Here is a 20,346-nt window from a genome sequence, read left to right on the forward strand (position 1 = left end):
GGAAACCTCAAACATATTTCTTTTGGTTTCTAATTTCAAAAATTCCTAATTTGTGTTAAAAATCCTATAATCCAGTGTGTGAAGCTATAGCTATTTGCTCTTAGTTTATAAATATGTAATTATGGACTACTGTGTCTTGGAACCTAACCATTATTTATAATGTTTCTATGGAAAAATGCAATAAGGTAAATTGCTAAAAGTTGGTGAAAATAAAACCTAACTGTCCTGGAGAGAACTTTTCAGAGCAATTAAATAGAAGAAACAGGATTTGTATTATTTTGAACACAATCTAATAACAAAAAAATATTTGCAGGGAAAGCAAGAAGTTTAGATGCTGTGTACTAAATCTTTATTACATGTTGATGCTAAAGCTAGATTATATAACTTAGAAAATGCCATTTCCTAGGGGGTTAAATTATCAATTTGTATTTAAGCTTCATAGTTAATATCTTTTTATTGCAGAACCTGGGTGAATCCAACCTCCAGGAATTCTGAGTGAGATAACGAGGCAGTGGAAACACTTGACCCTGGAGTCTATGGGTGTGAATTATTTGAAATAAAAATCAACTGACATTCTAAACATTGTAAAGGACCAAAATACATTGTAATTGAGAGTTAGGTGACTTACCAATGGTTTTTTGAGATAGCTCTAAAAAAATAAATAAAAGAGAAAAGAAATGAGTAGCTGCTCTCAGACTCTGGAGCCCATAGTTCTCATTTACATGCTTTTCCTGGTAAGAATCTATACCATTAAACTTGGCTCAGCTACAATGGGGTAGTAGCGATGTTCTTTCTCATGGATGCTAGGACAATCTGATACATATAAGGCCTTCCTTATGTGCTGGATCTACTGAGAGGCCAAGTAGCAAAGGTACTAGGTAGAGATCACCCTTTTGGCCCATTTAAACCCCTGTAGAAAATTGGAAAAACCATTCTCCATTTAAACTTAAATTTCTTCCTTTTCCCCATAATTTCACTTCTTTCCATCTCATTCTGTTTTTAAAAGTCCTTTGTGTGATATTGATAAGCCAATGGACACATTCAAGAGTTCATCTTTCACTTTATAGTTTGTGTTTGGCAATGGAATGTATATTCACACTATTAATAATGACTTACTGAAATGGTAGGTAGAAGAAAACAAAAAGGCCAAAAAAAAACCATGGACTCCCAAGCCCCTGAAATCCCAACATGAAATCCAGGGAAGGGTCCCTAAGATACTGCAGGGAGTTAAAATTCTCTACAGTAGAGAATCAGACAGTAAACTTACTGATAGGTCCCGTAGCTCCTGCTGAGAAACAGAGTGAAAGAGAGAGGAAGAGGGGGAGAGGTGAAGGGAGAGACAGATTATTACTATGCTTCATCACTATAAGGGAAATAACCATTCTTCAACACTTACTCTAGAGGGAGTGTCATAAGTAGAAACCCTAGGTGCATCAAGGGTTGCTTACATGGCAATCCTCAGACAGATTCCCTATTGGACCATATAGGAGACTTCCAGGAATGGAGGCATCCCCTTGTTTTCAGTGATATTTGCAAACTTTAGAGGATTGGAATAACTCCTTCCATACTAATTCATAATGTCTCCTTTAAATTATTTTCTCTTTTTTTCCTCTCATTTCATTAGGGACTTATTGTTATTTGAATAGTGAACCTATTCTATATGTTGGCAAATTGAATTTAAATAAAATATTTCTAAAAAAGTGAACCTTCCTTTGCTGACAGGGCATAATGACTGCTTTTCTATTTTTTTATGTTAGTTCATGGGCTTTGCAGTCTCTTTATTTCATTTGGAGATTCTTTGGAAACCTTGTAATAGGAATACTAGAGAAATTGAGAAACATAAAACATGGCAGAGTGGTACTTAAGATCTTCTGGTGAGAAATTAAAGGAACCAGAGTGGAGAAACAAATTTGATACTTACGAATTGGTGCTGTAAATTGCACTGAAATACAAAGAAAAGGAAAATCAGTGTGGTTTGATATGAGCAGAATGCTCATGCCACAATATTCTTTTTAAAGAAATTATGAAGCAACTCGACCAGAGGGAGAATTACTACTGCATATCAGTAGATAATTTTAGCAAAGAAGCCCCATAACCCTCCCTCTAGATTACGTCATTTGGCATTCACTCAGCTGTCTCAAGGGATTGACACTCCCAGGGGTAGGTGGGATGTCAGTCCAGTTGGCTTTTTTCATCAGCACACCTCCTTTGTTTTTTTCACGCTTATTCTCTTGCCTTTGCTTTGAATCACCAGTTCTCCTGTAGCTCTTCCTTCAGTTTAGGAAAAGTCTACGAACAGTTGTTTTAATTATTTTTATCATAAGTAAGAGAATTTTTTCGTGGGTTAATATTTATTTATAATTCATATTATTTTAAATATGAATTATTTGGGTTTCCCTTGTCTTAAACTCAGTGACAGTTCAGAGTGTTTTCTTTCTTTTTTTTTTTCTGATGCCTTGGGCATCAGGAGGTGTCAGTAATTCAAATGCAATCAAGAAGTGTGGGTGAGACATCCTGGAAATGGAAAGAGCTTGGGTAAGGAGAGGTCCCATATCCCATAGAAGACCAAAGAGTGCAAAATTAGGAAACAGAAAAGGAACTCACTTATGGGTCCAATGGCTCCAGCTAAAATATGGGAAAAGCAAGGCAGACTAATTAGAATGGTTCTTTGGCACAGAAAATTTACAGTTTGCATTGAAAGTATTTTTGGGAAAACATCATAAATACAGACACAGGAACAAAATTTCTACTTCATCGGAGGAGGAAATAAATTCTTTTCTTCATTCTCCATCCTGGAAGACCCTTGTAACTACTGGGATCTGACAGCTGGAGCTGCAGGGATGCAGTAGTCAGGGTTCCTTCCCTGGTGGGTCACTGTTTGTAACTGCGGATTCCACAGACCATTGCCTTTTTTCCAACAGGGCTAATTTGAACTTGTTTAATCAGAATCTATGGTCTCGTCTTCTGAAGGAGGCAGTGGGAATTTCTGTCTCCAGTGGGTGACTTTGGCTCCCTTAGTCATCATAGTAACTTGGCCTGCAATATCTTAGCATAAAAGGGATAGAAACTCTCAGATGGCTCAAGACTCTCATAGATGCAGTTAGTGGGTAAAAGGATTGAGGCACTAGACCTACATGTTTAGCAATAATAGCCCTTCTCCTTTACAAACACACATACACACAGACACTTCTCTGTACCTCTTGGGGTACATGTGCTTTAGTGACACTTCCCCAGTGTTTACTCTTGGTTGACTTTTGATTATTTTAATCATGTTTCATGTGTACAAATGCTCCAGGAAGAGTAGATACAGGGTGTGATCTGTCATGAGCCCTAACCCTCAAATCATTCTTCTTCTTCCTTTAGAATTGGCCCTGCCCCAGGAGCTCAAGCTCTGAATATCTTCAGCAGTGATGGATAGAAATATGTTAAGAAATGAATGAAACCTTGGTAAATTTCACTTTTCTTGTCATCGGATTTAAGGCTACTCTTCCTGTAGAGAATCTGAAAGGGATGGAGGAGGTGCTTAAATCTTAGAGCTAGTGCACTCAACTTATTTCTTCTCTAGGTATGGAGGATAGAAACCCTGTAGAGTAATGGTTCTAAACCACCCGGGGATCTTCTTAAAAATGCAGATTCTGATTTAGTGGGTGTTAGGTGAAGATTCTTCACTTCTTAGAAACTCCAAGGTGATGCTAATGTGGATCCTTGGACTAACGTTAAGCAGCAGGCCATTAAGAGACTGGTAAAATCTCAAAGCATTTATAGGTCACTGTTTCCATTTATCTTTTTTTTTTCTTTTCTGTATCAAGTGACTCTCACTCAGCCCTCATTCCCAGTTTTTCTGCCAGAGATGTTTGTTGTAATATCATTTTTCTATATGAACACTTCTTCCAGACTTAATCTTTGTTACTAGCAGGGCTTATACATTCCACACAACCATCAACAGCAGTCTGGGGACCCTTAGTCAGTGAGCTAGGACTCACTGCTCTTCCTTGCAAGTGTGACTGAGATTTCTAGCAAGGGATCTTTCTACCCTTCTAACACTTTTATTCTTAATACTTTTCTTTTGGCCATTGAATCTCAAGACTTTGAGAGATTTAAAAGTGATAGTACTTTCTCAGGAAGGCTCCAGCTTATTAAAATAAGAATAGAGAATAAAGGAGGAGAAAATAATTGACAATTTGTGAATAGGAGAGTCTTACATATTCTAACAGTGCTGTAAAGCAAAGCACGTGGGAATTAAAGCACAGAAAAGAAACTTACTTATGGGTCCTGCAGTGCCAGCTAAAATATAAACACAAACAGGTAAGTCTGGCAAGAACATGACTGAAGGATGTACATTTCAGGGAGCTTCAGGTCAAGCATTTACTACATATTACATTTACATGGAAAGCAGTAAGAGGGTAAGTCTGCATCCCCCTCCCCTCCCCTTTTTTCCTTAAGAGACTCATAAGATCTTATTTCCTGAAATTATTTTTCTTGTTCTCAATTTTTACTATCTTCATACTGTGAAATCCTTGTAAAAGTTTCTGTTTGTTTTTGGTAAACAACTTCATCCAACCATAGGATTTTTCCTTTCACCTGTTAATTTTATTAGCAGAGTTTATACTTTGCTAAATAAAAAAATTATCAGTTACTTAGAGGGATCCTGAAATCAGCCTCCAGTTCCTCACACTGATAAAGGAAAAGGAGAACAGTATAATAGTGAGTTGTCTCCTTCCCTCCTCTTTTATGTGCCTATAAACCCTACCCCAGCACTTGGTAGAAGCTAAAAAAACAAAAAACAAACAAACAAACAAACAAAAAAAACAAAAACAAAAACAAAAACAAAACAGTTGAGAAATAGGAGAAACTTACATAAAGGTTCTGGAGTTGCTTTGAAGGTTTTTGCATCACCTATAATGAAAAGAAAATTGATAAGAACTATGAGAGACAAATATTGTGTAAGCAAAAAAAAAAAAAAAAAAAGACAAATATAATCTCATCTAGATCTAGACTTTCAGAGAGCATGAAGTGTAGGCAATTTCATTCTGTCCACCCATGTGTGCGGTACAAATAGTCTTGAGATTAAAGATCCCAAGACTAGGGGCACCTGGATGGCTCAGTTGGTTAAGTGTCCAACTCTTAATCTTGATCTTGAGATCAAGCCCCATGTTGGGCTGAGTGTGAAGCCTGCTTAAGATTCTCTTTCTCCCTCTCCCTGTGCCCCTTCCTGCTCTCTCTCTCTTTAAATAAATAAGTAAATAAATAAATAAATAAATAAATAAATAAATAAATAAATAAATATCCAAGATCGGAGAGTCCTACTTTGCTAGTCTCTAGTTTTATGACTATGTAAGTCACTAAACCTTTGGAACACTACTTCTCTCATTTTTAAAATGGACATGAGGGCAGCCCGGGTGGCTCAGTAGTTTAGCGCCACCTTCAGTCCAGGGCCTGATCACGACTCCGGGGATCTAGTCCCGCATCCCTGCTTGGAGCCTGCTTCTCCCTCTGCCTGTGTTTCTGCCTCTCTCTCTCTCTCTCTCTTTCTCTGTCTCATGAATGAATAAATAAAATCTTAAAAAAATAAAATGGACATGATACCTCCTTTCTTGGAGGCATGGCTACAGTGAAAAATCAAGAATGATAATGAATAGGAAAGCTAACTAAGTTCTATCAAAATTGTTATGAAAAGAAATATTTGGTGACTATAAAAGAATGAAACTCTTCTGTAAAGTAGGAAGTTTTTACTGTGTCTAAAGTATTCAGCTTCAGTTTACTTTTTTTCTACCTTCTCTATTTTTCCCTCTTATATCTTTTTGTCATTTGGAAAGTTCTGAGTGCTAGTGACAGGGCATTTTCTTGAGCATTTCATTCTATTGTCTTGGTTTGCTGATCTGTGTGATTTCACTCTTTTAAAAAAAATCTTTTTGTGTTCCTTAGTTACCTCAGTACCTTAGTTAATACGCATTGCCCTTGCAGTGAGATTGGCAGTGGTGGTGAACCATTGCTCCTTTCTTGAGAGTAATCAATCTTATTTTAAGACCTGAAAAGCCTCTTTACTGAAACAAGTGTATAGATGAATTAATTTTCACATGGAATTTCAAAAGTTTTGTGTATGTGTGAAGTTGTGATTTGAAGTTTACAATCTACTTTTTTTTTATTTTAAAGATTTTATTTATTTATTCATGATAGTTACACAGAGAGAGACAGAGAGGCAGAGACACAGGCAGAGGGAGAAGCAGGCTCCATGCAGGGAGCCCGACGTGGGATTTGATCCCAGGCCTCCAGGATCGCGCCCTGGGCCAAAGGCAGGCGCCAAACCGCTGCGCCACCCAGGGATCCCTACAATCTACTTTTGACTTCCATTTTCCTGTTCTGGAGATTTTTACTGAAATTCTTTCCCCCTCTTGCTTTCCCCCTCAACTCTTTCTTTTTTTTTTTTTTTTTTTTTTTAACTCTTTCTTCTTTTACCTGTTCAGATTTTTTTCCTTATTTAGTTTATTTCTCTGTTGAACACTTTAAGTGTTGAAGTATTGTTTTTTAAAAAATTATATTTAGTGAGAGTTTAGTGAGTTGAAAAATTTGCTATTGTTTCTCTTAAAATAATTAAATTTAGTTTATACTTGTCTATTTATGACTTGGTGTTTGCTAGTTTGTTGTGTTTTTGGGGAAATAGCAGCTTTTCACAGAAATGACAAGATCTCAGCACTTGAAAGGAGATAGTTCCTCTTCTATGTGTTATAGACTAAGGTAACATACTGCCATTCCCACTACCAAATAAAGATAATTTACAAAACCCAGCTCTCATATACTTAAGATTTAAGAATATTGACCAATATTACCAGGAATGATGAATATAGTTTAGTTAATGTGCTAATTCTGATCAATTAGTAGCAACTCCCTGGAGAGGAGAAGAATTTTAGATTGTATTACTGGTATTTGCCACTGGCAAAGGTGAGCAGAAGAGGAACATATGGTATGTTTTTGGAAGTTTTTGAACAGAGAGTTTTGTGGCTTTGCCCAGTTGAAGACAAATAATCATGACAGTGAAAGATTTCCATTTACTTTCAAAGTAAAGAAACAGATAAAAAACTTAATTATAAGACTCGAGCATCCTGCCAAAATACTAAGTATTATGTATGTTTAGATTAAGGACATAGCTTCTGTGGATAGTCTGCCTAATGAAAATATCAGAATTAGTTCTCTTAGAGAGTACCAAATTTTCCATTACTAAATGGAAATACTGGTTGTCTTTATTGCCTCAGCAGGTCTCGTGAATTGTGAACCTGTTGGCTATAGGAGATACTGGGGAAGTTGAGCATTTGAAAAGTGCACACCCTCTCTAGAAGCATTCAAATTCAAAATTTAAAATAACGTGATGTTGGTCTCCTGGAACACATGTGTGGATGGCAATGGGCTAATGAACTGCCAACTTGGGAGCTCTACTCTGAAAAAGGAAGAGATTTAAGTGAGCACCCTACATACTTCAACAGCAGTACAATGTGAGATTTGCATCACCACCAACTGTGGCCTGGCTTGAGATAGACCAAATGAATACCTTTTTTCATTAATTTAATCATAGGTATTGGCTGGGTCACATTTAATTAAACCCTGTAATTCTACAAACTAGTTCAGGTTGTGAAGCACCTGGAGTAATTTTTAGATACTTTTAGAGAAAATTATGAAATAATGATCTTTGAGCAAGAAGTAATTTTAATCATTGTAAGAATGACCAAAAATATAATATTCAGTGTGAAAAATTTTATCAGAAACACATAGCTCAGAAGAAAAAAATCTGTCAACTAGAATTACCTCTTCCTAAATTTTTAATTTTTTTTTGTATCACTTTCCGTAATTCCTTACTTTTCTGCCCCTCATTCCTCTTTCAATCTTCCCTTTGTTTAGAAAATGTGGTCATTTTGCTTTCGCAATAAATGGAAATCAGTTCCAGGAGACAGATTTAAGCTTCTTCACCTCAATTTTTCTTCTTTCTCTATTCATGCTTTCTACAACCCCTCACTTTTCTGTTCTGTTCTGTTTTACAACTGGTAGTTGAAATTAGTTATAAAAGCTTAATGAGAAATTAAATAATTTGCTTATGTTCAAAGACGCAGTACATAGGGAGCTGGCATACAACTCCAGGCAGCCTAGCTCCAGAGCATGCATCTGCAACAGTCTCTTTGTATATTTATAATACATTAATTAACAAGTAAACTTATTTTTAAAGTGGTTCTTAATAGTTCTTATTATACCACTCTCAATTCATGGGGACATAATGCTTATTTTCAATAATGAGGTGAACAGTAATTTATTCCCAAGCACACAGCCAAAGTAAACCATATAATTTCTTTCTTTGTGGGTGTGTGTGGGGGTGATGTAGTTAGAGAGGGACACAGAGTCCAAGGAGAAACTGTTGGGATGGAAGAAAACCAAACCTGCTCTGTACTCGAAGGAGAGGGAGTTAATGGAAGAGGAAAAATCAAAGCTATAGAAGAGAAGAAGCTATGACTGCTGAAGAGAAGGTGGGGCAGGGAGATAAGGTCCCATGACATGACATGAGTGCAGGGATTTGCTTGAAACCAAGAAGGGGTGTTTCATTGTCTTAGGGAGAAACTGTGACAGGTGAGCATGTTGTCAGTAAGATAACTAATGAAGGAGAAGGTGAAGAACGATGAGCCTCAAGCGCTGTTACTTTGACATAGCAGGGACCAGACAAGGCAGGGAGACGTCCTCTGCCTAGTGTAGGGGCCCTATAATACCAGATTTTGAAAGAAGAAAAACTTACCTATGGATCCTTGCAGTAATGCTAAAGAACAATAACAAATATTCAAATAAGTTTAGAGTTGATGGTTTAAGTAATCCACCCATTTCCCAAGAGTCTTTCCTGAAATTGTACCCTCCATTCCCCAGAAGGCACATGGGTTACCAGACTTGCAGGTCTCAAATCTTCCTCCCCCTTGGGCACTATCTAGGAGTGAAATTCTCAGGAGAGTCTCAAGGTTTACTGTATTTTCAATATTCTGATTTCATTCAGCACCTCTCTTTTCCCCTATTTCCAATCTCCCCTCTTTCTTTTCTCTTCTTATTTTGGAGAATCTCCTTTCCATAATGTAACAGCTTCAAGAAACAGAGAAAGGCAATATTAGAAAGATTCTAATTTTATAATAAAAGACTGAGGCTGAGAGAGGGGAAGGTCTGTGCCTGAGCATGTTAAAAAAATATATGCAGTTTTCACCTTCAATTTTTCTGATTCAAAGTTCAGTGCACTTTCTCCTGTATCCCATACGTTTTTCTCCTTCCGTTCTTTCTGGAATACTCCTTTAGAAGTAAATTTCTTTCCTATATATCGACTCTCTCTCTCTCTGGTTCTTTTTATTAATCTCTGGAATGTTCCTCTTTAAAGTGTCTTAAGTAATAGGAAAGGTTTGTGGAACTTTTAGTATTATTAAATCATGACAGGATTATCAGTATGTAGCTACTATAGAATGAACCCCACTATATTCAGTGGAAGAAAGCTGAGCATTTGTCTTATTTGCCTTATGTTGGAGGTTAAATTCCTGTGTGAAGTCTGATCTTAGATCATTTTCACCATCTTCTGGAACCTTATTTAACTAATCTCTAAAAGAACAGGGTTTAACAATGCTCTGTTCAGCTCAACTTTTAATAATTCATTTAGTCTAAATCCACAAACTGAAGTCCTGTATTCCTCTGCCTTTCATCCTTAGCTGATAGAATCTAGGATAACAGAAAAGCAAAAAGGCTGACATTCTAAATTTAGGGCCTGCCCAGGAAAGGTCAGACAGGGAAAACAAGGTCCCAGATATCAAGGATTCATGGCAGAGAAACAACTAGAAATATGCTCAATTCCCTTATAAACTGTGTTAGTTGAACACACAGATAAATTCATGAGGTCGATTGCTTAAATGCATCAGAGTTAATCCCCTTTGAAGAAAAGCTTCAGGAAGAAGCTTTCACACTGCCCTCCTCTGTGATTTTGGTCACAGATAGTGTACGGATACAATACATTTGTGCTGCGACAGAGGAGGACTGGTGATGAGCAGGGAAGCCATTTACTTTTTCTTTGTAAAGGTTGAAACTCTTTAAGGGAACTTTGAAGACATAAGTCTTGGTTAAACTTTCGTTAGTTGTCCTATGTACTTCTTTCTTTTTACCTCCTGCTTACTCTCTTTTTCCTGAATTGAGAAATAGAAAAGAGACTTAAATACTGTTCCTGGAGTTGACACTGAGGAATAATGGCAAAAATCCACAGGAATCTGGATTAATTGGTTTAAAAAACATATAATTCTCACGGAACTAGAAAGGAGGTCCTGATTAGTCTTCTGAAGTACAGTGGGTGACCAGATATTTGAATCCCAGTTCCTCTGATTAATAGCTATGTTACCTTGCACAAGTCATTTAATTTTTTGTGCCTGAGATTATTCATTTTAAATACAAGATTTATAATAATATCTATTTCATAGGATTTCTGTGAAGATGTAAAGTGCTTAGGACAGAGCCTGGAAACATACTCCATACATATTATTATAACATTGTTTCAAATTGCAATCCTTATCTATGTATACCTGTGTATACCTGCATGGGGGAGATGGACCATAACCTCCTTTGCCTCAGACACTGTGTTGGTTTAAGATTTTTAAAGAAATAATAGAATCAAGCCCTTCGTTCTCCTGGTGTGAGAGCCCTTCCCCAAGTTACCATAGTCCACTGAGATGCTTCTGAGAATGGCCTCTCAAGAGAGCCTCATTCATCCTCTAGGACCACACAGGATATTAAACTTCGGAGTGAATGGTCCCATACATCTCTCACCTAAATATTATGTATAACAACTAATTACTCACCTTCCTCTGAGATTAATTCAGTATGTGTCACATATCCATTTACCTTATTCACCATTAGGGGATAAATCTCATCTTAAGGAGCATATTATCATAATGATTAGCATAGCTCCTAGTCTGATTTTCTTTCTTACCCTCTAATATCCAGCACACCATGCTGTCTGGAATTCATATCAGCAAATTCTCCCATATCTTTAAGTTCTCCACATGTTCTCTTCATTATTTTGTTTTAGTAAGCCCAATTGTCCTTTAAAGTACTATGTCTCTTGCAGCCCTCTGAGGAATGGCTATTTTTTTTTATCTCATACTCATGTACCACAGGGCCTGCAAATATTGCAGGAGAAATTAAAGATCTGAGTTTATTATTTAGCACATGTCAACCTGAAGATATTTTACTCTGTTCCTATCATAAATTATCCTTCTGTAACTTAATTGAATTAAAAAAAGCAAAACAAAATAAAAACTCTGTTGATTATAACAGTAATAAAATATTGAGCCTGATAGTTTTCCAAGGTTATCTTCAAGATGTATATATATATTTTTTCTTACATATACATATTATGTATCTATGTAATAAAACAGCCTATTCATCAGATGCAGTTTTGACACAGTATCAGACTAGCAAAATAATTTTGAGATTTATATTAATTCACATTTTTTTGCATTTTTGAATTTCATATTAAAAATTGAAGTAATATCTTTTGCATATGCATAATGTCCTAAATTTCTTGAAACTTTTTTTCAGGAAGATACTTTAAATTGAAAAATTAAATATTTTTAATGGTGTCCTGGGGATAGTTGGACAAGCACAGGATACTCAAAAGCTCGGTGTTTAGAAACCTCAGTTTTTTATTCTATGAACTATGTGCCTTTGGGTAAGTTAGACAATATCCTCAATGTCACTTTTTTTACCTGTAATAACTGTAAATATGGACTCAACAAACATGGCTTCTTTAATTACAGTTCTCCTTTACTCTTATTCCCTGCCCTTTTCACAAACTTCTTCCTTCCTTCCTCCTGCTTCTGAGTCAAAGAAGATATTTGGTTTTGCTGAAACTATCATAGCCAGCTAAAACCATTTGAATCTTATCTTCATTTGTAATCAGTGGACTTTTCATTAACTTCAGATAAAATGTTCGATGATGAGAAGGAAGAAAAGATGAAGGACAAGGCTAGGCAGAGTTAAGGCACAAAGGGAATCAGATTTGAGAAAGAGAAAAAAAACTTACCTCTTTGTTCTCCTGAAAAGAAACACAAAAAAGGTTATGTGGTTGTCTGGCATTTTTTTGTTGCTTTTTTTTTTTTTTTTCATTTTTGGAGTATCAGAACAGGGTATCCCTGGAAGCACTAACCCCTGAGTGTCAGTCAAGGCTCAGGGAGGTAGAGCATTAAACACCTCCTCCATTGTTACCATTCAAACCCTGGAACACCTTGAATTGAATTGGAGGAAACTAAAGGAACTTACCAATACTTGATCGAGACAGTGCTAAAAGAAAACAAACAAAAATGAGATTTTTGTGCTTCAGGGAGAACCTAAGATTCCATAGCTACTATATGAGGAAAAGGTTGTGGGAAAGAGGACAGCAATGGGTCACATTCCATTTTCTATTATCAGGTGCAATGCAATGTGGAGGGCTGATGGATATCCAGTTACAGATTGGGGTATAAATTTTAGGTTTTTGTATAATTCTACAGTAATTCTGATAGGGCAGGGTAGGATTACAAAACCTATGCAATTTATTTTTTAAGATCTCTTAGTAAGATAATAACAATGTTTATGAGAATTGCTAGTTTCTTAGTCCATGGAAACTTTTCTTCCTCCTGTGACTTTTGTCTTTCCTTATCCTGCTGCTTTTGTTCTTTTTGTTTTCTTTCTCTACTTACCTTCCTCCTCTTCTTCTCTCTCTATTTTGTTTCTCTTTTTTCCCCTTTGTTTGAAAGATCTTTTGTCCCAAAAGATCTACTACATAAGAGCTTCAACAGGGGGTTTCTACTTCTCAAAAGTCATTGGGTCCTATAAGGATACTCAATAACAAGAAAACAAAATCAGGATGCTCCTAGATATTAAAAGATAGAGTCAAGGCAGATAAAAGGGGCTTGTTGTCAAGATGGATATTCACCCTCTCCTCTAGTTACTTGGAAAAGTTGGGCTTAATAATTTTTAAAGTTTTATTTTTATTTTTTAAAAGATTTTTATTCATGGGAGACAGAGAGAGATAGGTAGAGACACAGGCAGAGGGAGAAGCAGGCTCCCCACGAGGAGCCTGTTGTAGGACTGGATCCTGTGACCCTGGAATCACACCCTGAGCGGAAGGCAGATGCTCAACCACTGTGCCACCCAGGTGCCTCAATTTTTAAAGTTTTTTTTTTAATTTTTTTTATTTATTTATGATAGTCACAGAGAGAGAGAGAGAGAGGCAGAGACACAGGCAGAGGGAGAAGCAGGCTCCATGCACCGGGAGCCCGACGTGGGATTCGATCCCGGTTCTCCAGGATCGTGCCCTGGGCCAAAGGCAGGCGCCAAACCGCTGCGCCACCCAGGGATCCCTCAATTTTTAAAGTTTTAAAACATAAAACTGAACTTGAGACCTAGGAAGGGAAGTCTCCAAGGGCCATCTATCAAGAAGGAACCCATCATCTATATATCTTAAAGGAAGGTTCATCACCCATATATCTTAATGGGAGGTTGGCTTTTCAACACATGATCAGGAGCAAAAATTAAGGCCATAGGTCTCATGCCATGGAAGAACCTGGAACTAATTGTTCTGTATATCTCACAAAAGCACTATCTGTGAAATTGGAACCATTCATATCTGTTTGTCAGGGTTTGCCAGGAAGTGATCTATTTGCACCAGGCTATGGCTGGAAATTGAGTCTCCAGCAATGAATAGAACTCTCATTGTAAGCCAAGTTCAGGTATAGGGCCCACATTTGAACCTCTCATATAGGGGAGAAACTGAATTAATAGGATTGTTGCACAATAGGAAGTTTATGAGGAACTCAAACAAATGACAACTAATGAACTTACAGATATAAGTTGAAACACATTTAAGGAAATCTACTGCAGTGATAGATGCCACAACAAATGAGACTACACATATAAAAAGAAGGATTCAAAGGGAATTTCAAACAAGTGTTTTTCACATATTCAAAGATATGAAAGAAGGACTAGAATCCATAAAGCAAAAACAGCATTAATCAGGACCAACTATATTTGACAAAGAACAAAATGAAAGCAGATGTAGAAAATAGAGTCATTATATTATAAATCATTAGGTGGGTAAACAAAGAGAATAGGTGTAACTGAAGAAATAATTCACAAATGGTAAATCTGAGGGAAATCATCCAGGACTCAATATCAAGAAATAAAGAGACAGTATGACAAAGTTCACCGTGTTGTTTACCAAAGTAACTTCTTTTTTCTCCAAGGCATATGTGTGGTAGATAGAAGAATCTCTCCCCTAAATGTCCACATCCTAATCCCTATCCCTGGAACCTGAATATGTTAGGCTACATGGCAAAAGGGATCTAAGGTTGCAGATGGAACTAAGGTTGCTAACTAGCTGAACTTAAATAGAGATTTTATCCTGGATTATCTGTGTGGACTCAGTGGAATCATAAGGGTCTTTAAAAATGGAAGCTGGCTCAAGAAACAAACAGTCAATACCCAAACAATCAATACCCATACCCAAGAAACAAACAATCCAGTCATGAAATGGGCAAAAGACATGGACAGAAATTTCACCAAAGAAGGCATACACATGGCCAACAAACACATGAGAAAATGCTCCGCATCACTTGTCATCAGGGAAATACAAATCAAAACCACAATGAGATCCCACCTCACACCAGTGAGAATGGTTTAAAATGAACAAGACAGGAAACAACAAATGTTGGGAGAAGATGTGCAGAAAGGGGAACTCTCTTGCACTGTGGGTGGGAATGCAAACTGGTGTAGCCACTCTGGAAAACAGTGTGGAGTTTCCTCAAGAAGTTAAAAATAGAGCTACCCTATGACCCAGCAATTGCACTACTGGGTATTTACCCCAAAGATACTGATGTAGTGACACATGGGGACATCTGCACTCCAATGTTCATAGCAGGAATGTCCACAATAGCCAAACTGTGGAAGGAGCCACTATGCCCTTCAAGAGATGAATATATATATGAATATTACTCAGCCTTAAGAAAAGACGAATACCCACCATTTGCTTCGACATGGTTGGAACTGGAGGGTATTATGCTGAGTGAAATAAGTCAACCAGAGAAGGACAATCATCATAAGGTTGCACCCAATACATGGAATATAAGAAATAGTGAAAGGGTGATGGACACTAAGGAGACACTTGTTGGGGTGAGCACTAGGTGTTATACTATATGTTAGCAAATTGAATTTAAATTAAAATATTTATTTAGAGAGGGAATCCCTGGGTTGCTCAGTGGTTTGGTGCCTGCCTTCGGCCCAGGGCGTGATCCTGGAGTCCCAGGATCAAGTCCCACATCAGGTTCCCTGTATGGAGCCTGCTTCTCCCTCTGCCTGTGTCTCTGCCTCTCTCTCTCTCTCTGTCTCTCATGAATAAATAAATAAAATCTTTAAAAAATATATATTTATTTAGACTTAAAAAAAATGGAAGCTGGAGATTGAAAGGAGTCACAGAAAAAGATGTGACCATGGAAGAAGGCCAGAGTGATGTGTATGGGAAGCTTAGTCAATTTTTGTTAGTTTTGAAGATGGAGGATGGGGGACCATGTGCCAAGGAATATCCAGAAACTGAAAAAGCAAGGAGACTGCTTTGTTTTCAGAATTTCCAAAAGAAACACAGTCCTGCTGCCACTTTGATTTTAGCCCAGAGAGACATGTGTCAGATTTCTAACCTATAGGGACACCTGGGTGCTTCAGTGATTGAGCATCTGACTTCGCCTCAGGGCATGATTCTGGAGTCCTGGGATCTAGACCTGCATCAGGCTCTCTGCAGGAAGTCTTGTTCTCCCTCTGCCTATGCCTCTGCCTCTCTCTGTCTCTCATGAGTAAATAAAATTAAAAAAAAATTTCTAACCTATGAAATTAAAATAATATATTTGTATCATTTTAAGCCATTAGGTTTTTGGTATTTGGTTACAGTAGCAATAGAAAACTAATGCAATATGGTTTGACTGTTTCCTCTGCAGTTAGGGGAACTATATGAGCGAGTTCTAGCAAATCTAATCTTGAAAGAGCTATGTGAAATAACACCCAGGCTTCCCCATAAAAGCCTTGCACTCATGATCTTCTCCTGAACTCTGCCTGTGTCAGAAGCCATTAGTTGAAGTTGGTGGAGACATAGGACAAGATGAACTTACGTGCTTAAGTCATTGCTGAGAGGAAGGCCAACTACCAATCAGGCATCCCTGATTTCACATAATAATATAATTTTGTGAATAGAACCACAGAGATTTAAGATTTATCGATTATAGGGTCACAGACTGATGTAATTAATAAAAATGAGATAGACAAAGGAAAAATTATTAGTCTTGGAAGATGAGAGGGGAACCTTTACATATATTTGATAGTAATCTTAGAAGGAGAGACTATGACTTGTTAGGTGGATAGATATAGACATAAGTATAAAAATGGAATATATTCATAGCAGTTAATGTCAAGAATTTTCTGTAAACAAAGACAGGAGTCCACAGAATGGAAAATCTTGAGTCCTGAGCAAGATAAATGAAGTTAACCTCATACCCAGTTACATCATAATTACAATGAAGAATGCAAGAAAAAGGGAAAATATTAAAATCATAGATCATTATCAACAATAAAAAGTGCCAGAAAAAAATGAAATAAATCTTCAAAATCTTGAGAGAAAAAAATGTTAACTATTACTCAGCTAAACTCTCATTTAAGGCTGAGGGTGAAGTAAAGCTATTTTCAGTCAGACAAGGGCTTAGAAAAACGTTCACATGCACGTGGAGCCATAAGAAGAGCAAAAGGGATGGGATCCCTGGGTGGCGCAGCGGTTTAGCGCCTGCCTTTGGCCCAGGGCACGATCCTGGAGACCCGGGATCGAATCCCACATCGGGCTCCCGGTGCATGGAGCCTGTTTCTCCCTCTGCCTGTGTCTCTGCCTCTCTCGCTCTCTCTGTGTGACTATCATAAATAAAAATTAAAAAAAAAAAAAAAAAAAAGAAGAGCAAAAGGGGAGGAGGGGCAAGATGGCAGAAGAGTAGGGTCCCCAAGTCACTCGTCCCCACCAAATTACCTAGATAAGCTTCAAATCATCCTGAAAATCTACGAATTCGGCCTGAGATTTAAAGAGAGACCAGCTGGAATGCTACAGTGAGAATCGCGCTTCTATCAAGGTAGGAAGATGGGGAAAAAGAAATAAAGAAACAAAAGGCCTCCAAGGGGGAGGGGCCCCGCAAGGAGCCGGGCTGAGGCCGGGGCGAGTGTCCCCAGGACAGGAGGAGTGTCCTCCCGGAGGAGCAGGAGCTGCACCCACCTTCCCGGGGGAAAGGGGCCCACGGGGAGGTGGAGCAGGACCCAGGAGGGCGGGGATGCCCTCGGGCTCCCGGGGACACTAACAGGCACCTGCGCCCCAGGAGAGTGCGCCGAGCTCCCTAAGGGCTGCAGCGGGCACGCGGGGACCCGGAGCAGCTCGGGTGGGCTCGGGGCGGCTCCGCGGAGGGGGCTGCGGGGCGGGAGCAGCTCGGGGGGCTCCGGGGCGGCTCCGCGGAGGGGGCTGCGGGGCGGGAGCAGCTCTGGGGGCTCCGGGGCGGCTCCGCGGAGGGGGCTGAAGGGCGGGATTGGGAATCCAATAGCACAGGCCCGGAGCACAAGGCGCCGGGACACAGCCCAGGATCCGGCCTCCACCGGGAAAGGGAGAGGCCGGGAGGGCCCAGGACCCCAAGGACACTCCTGCCCCGAGCTGAGCAGATCAGCGGCCCCGCCCCGGAGCCTCCAGGCCCTGTAGACCGAGAGCTCCGGAGTTACTGCGGGGGCTGACTCCAGGGCTCCAGATCTGGCCCCGCCACTGCGGTTGTTCCTCTGGGGCCTCACGGGGTAAACAACCCCCACTGAGCCCTGCACCAGGCAGGGGCAGAGCAGCTCCCCCAAGGGCTAACACCTGAAAATCAGCACAGCAGGCCCCTCCCCCAGAAGACCAACTAGACGGACAAGTTCCAGGGGAAGTCAAGGGACTTAAAGATACAGAATCAGAAGATACTCCCCTGTGTTTGTTTTGTTGTTGTTGTTTTGTTTGCTTTTTGATTTGTTTCCTTCCCCTACCCTTTTTTCCTTTCTTTTTCTTTTTTTTTCTTTTTTTATTCCTTTTTTCTTTTTCTCTCTTCTTTCCTTCTTTCTCTCCTCTCTTTTTTCCCAATACAACTTGCTTTTGGCCAATCTGCACTGAGCAAAATGACTAGAAGGAAAACCTCACCTCAAAAGAAACAATCAGAAACAGTCCTCTCTCCCACAGAGTTACAAAATCTGGATTACAATTCAATGTCAGAAAGCCAATTCAGAAGCACTATTATACAGCTACTGGTGGCTCTAGAAGAAAGCATAAAGGACTCAAGAAACTTCATGACAGCAGAATTTAGAGCTAATCAGGCAGAAATTAAAAATCAATTGAATGAGATGCAATCCAAACTAGAAGTCCTAACGACCAGGGTTAACGAGGTGGAAGAACAAGTGAGTGACATAGAAGACAAGTTGATGGCAAAGAGGGAAACTGAGGAAAAAAGAGACAATTAAAAAACCATGAAGATAGATTAAGGGAAATAAACGACAGCCTGAGGAAGAAAAACCTACGTTTAATTGGGGTTCCCAAGGGCGCTGAAAGGGCCAGAGGGCCAGAATATGTATTTGAACAAATCCTAGCTGAAAACTTTCCTAATCTGGGAAGGGAAACAGGCATTCAGATCCAGGAAATCGAGAGATCCCCCCCTAAAATCAATAAAAACCGTTCAACACCTCGACATTTAATAGTGAAGCTTGCAAATTCCAAAGATAAAGAGAAGATCCTTAAAGCAGCAAGAGACAAGAAATACCTGACTTTTATGGGGAGGAGTATTAGGATAACAGCAGACCTCTCCACAGGGACCTGGCAGGCCAGAAAGGGCTGGCAGGATATATTCAGGGTCCTAAATGAGAAGAACATGCAACCAAGAATACTTTGTCCAGCAAGGCTCTCATTCAAAATGGAAGGAGAGATAAAGAGCTTCCAAGACAGGAAGGAACTGAAAGAATATGAGACCTCCAAACCAGCTCTGCAAGAAATTTTAAGGGGGACTCTTAAAATTCCCCTTTAAGAAGAAGTTCAGTGAAATAATCCACAAAAACAAGGACTGAATAGATATCATGGTGACACTAAACTCATATCTCTCAATAGTACCTCTGAACGTAAACGGGCTTAATGACCCCATCAAAAGGCGCAGGGTTTCAGACTGGATAAAAAAGCAGGACCCATCTATTTGCTCTCTATAAGAGACTCATTTTAGACAGAAGGACACCTACAGCCTGAAAATAAAAGGTTGGAGAACCATTTACCATTCAAATGGTCCTCAAAAGAAAGCAGGGGCAGCCATCCTTATATCAGATAAACTAAAATTTACCCCGAAGACTGTAGTGAGAGACGAAGAGGAACACTATCTCATACTTAAAGGTTCTATCCAACAAGAGGACATAACAATCCTCAATATATATGCCCCGAATATGGGGGCTGCCAAATATATCAATCAGTTAATAACCAAAGTGAAGAAATACTTAGATAATAATACACTTATACTTGGTGACTTCAATCTAGCTCTTTCTACCCTCAATAGGTCTTCTAAGCACAACATCTCCAAAGAAATGAGAGCTTTAAATGATACACTGGACCAGATGGATTTCACAGATATCTACAGAACTTTACATCCAAACTCAACTGAATACACATTCTTCTCAAATGCACATGGAACTTTCTCCAGAATAGACCACATACTGGGTCACAAATCGGGTCTTAACCGATACCAAAAGATTGGGATCGTCCCCTGCATATTCTCAGACCATAATGCCTTGAAATTAGAACTAAATCACAGCAAGAACTTTGGAAGGACACAAAACACATGGAGGTTAAGGACCATCCTGCTAAAAGATGAAAGGGTCAACCAGGAAATTAAGGATGAATTAAAAAGATTCATGGAAACTAATGAGAATGAAGATACAACCATTCAAAATCTTTGGGATGCAGCAAAAGCAGTCTTAAGGGGGAAATACATCGCAATACAAACATCCATTCAAAAACTGGAAAGAACTCAAATACAAAAGCTAACCTTACACATAAAGGAGCTAGAGAAAAAAACAGCAAATATATCCTACACCCAGCAGAAGAAGAGAGTTAATAAAGATTCGAGCAGAACTCAATGAAATCGAGACCAGAAGAACTGTGGAACAGATCAACAGAACCAGGAGTTGGTTCTTTGAAAGAATTAATAAGATAGATAAACCATTAGCCAGCCTTATTAAAAAGAAGAGAGAGAAGACTCA

General features: G+C 38.8%; 1 protein-coding gene across 1 annotated transcript in view; it reads right to left on the bottom strand.

Moving 5' to 3' along the window:
• TSBP1 (testis expressed basic protein 1) overlaps window positions 1-12,077 on the bottom strand; it is a 155,717-nt gene extending 143,640 nt beyond the window's left edge. Inside the window, exons 1-8 of the mRNA XM_049091970.1 lie at window positions 12,071-12,077; window positions 8,771-8,791; window positions 4,858-4,896; window positions 4,264-4,284; window positions 2,605-2,625; window positions 1,922-1,942; window positions 1,268-1,285; window positions 629-649 (exon numbers count right to left, since the gene is read on the bottom strand). Coding sequence (XP_048947927.1) covers window positions 629-649; window positions 1,268-1,285; window positions 1,922-1,942; window position 2,605 — 61 coding nt within the window. The 5' untranslated portion in view covers window positions 2,606-2,625; window positions 4,264-4,284; window positions 4,858-4,896; window positions 8,771-8,791; window positions 12,071-12,077. The remainder of the gene's footprint in view (window positions 1-628; window positions 650-1,267; window positions 1,286-1,921; window positions 1,943-2,604; window positions 2,626-4,263; window positions 4,285-4,857; window positions 4,897-8,770; window positions 8,792-12,070) is intronic.
• Window positions 12,078-20,346: the final 8,269 nt, after the last annotated feature.

This window comes from Canis lupus, chromosome 12 (assembly GCF_003254725.2).
Source record: "Canis lupus dingo isolate Sandy chromosome 12, ASM325472v2, whole genome shotgun sequence".
NCBI lineage: Eukaryota > Metazoa > Chordata > Mammalia > Carnivora > Canidae > Canis > Canis lupus.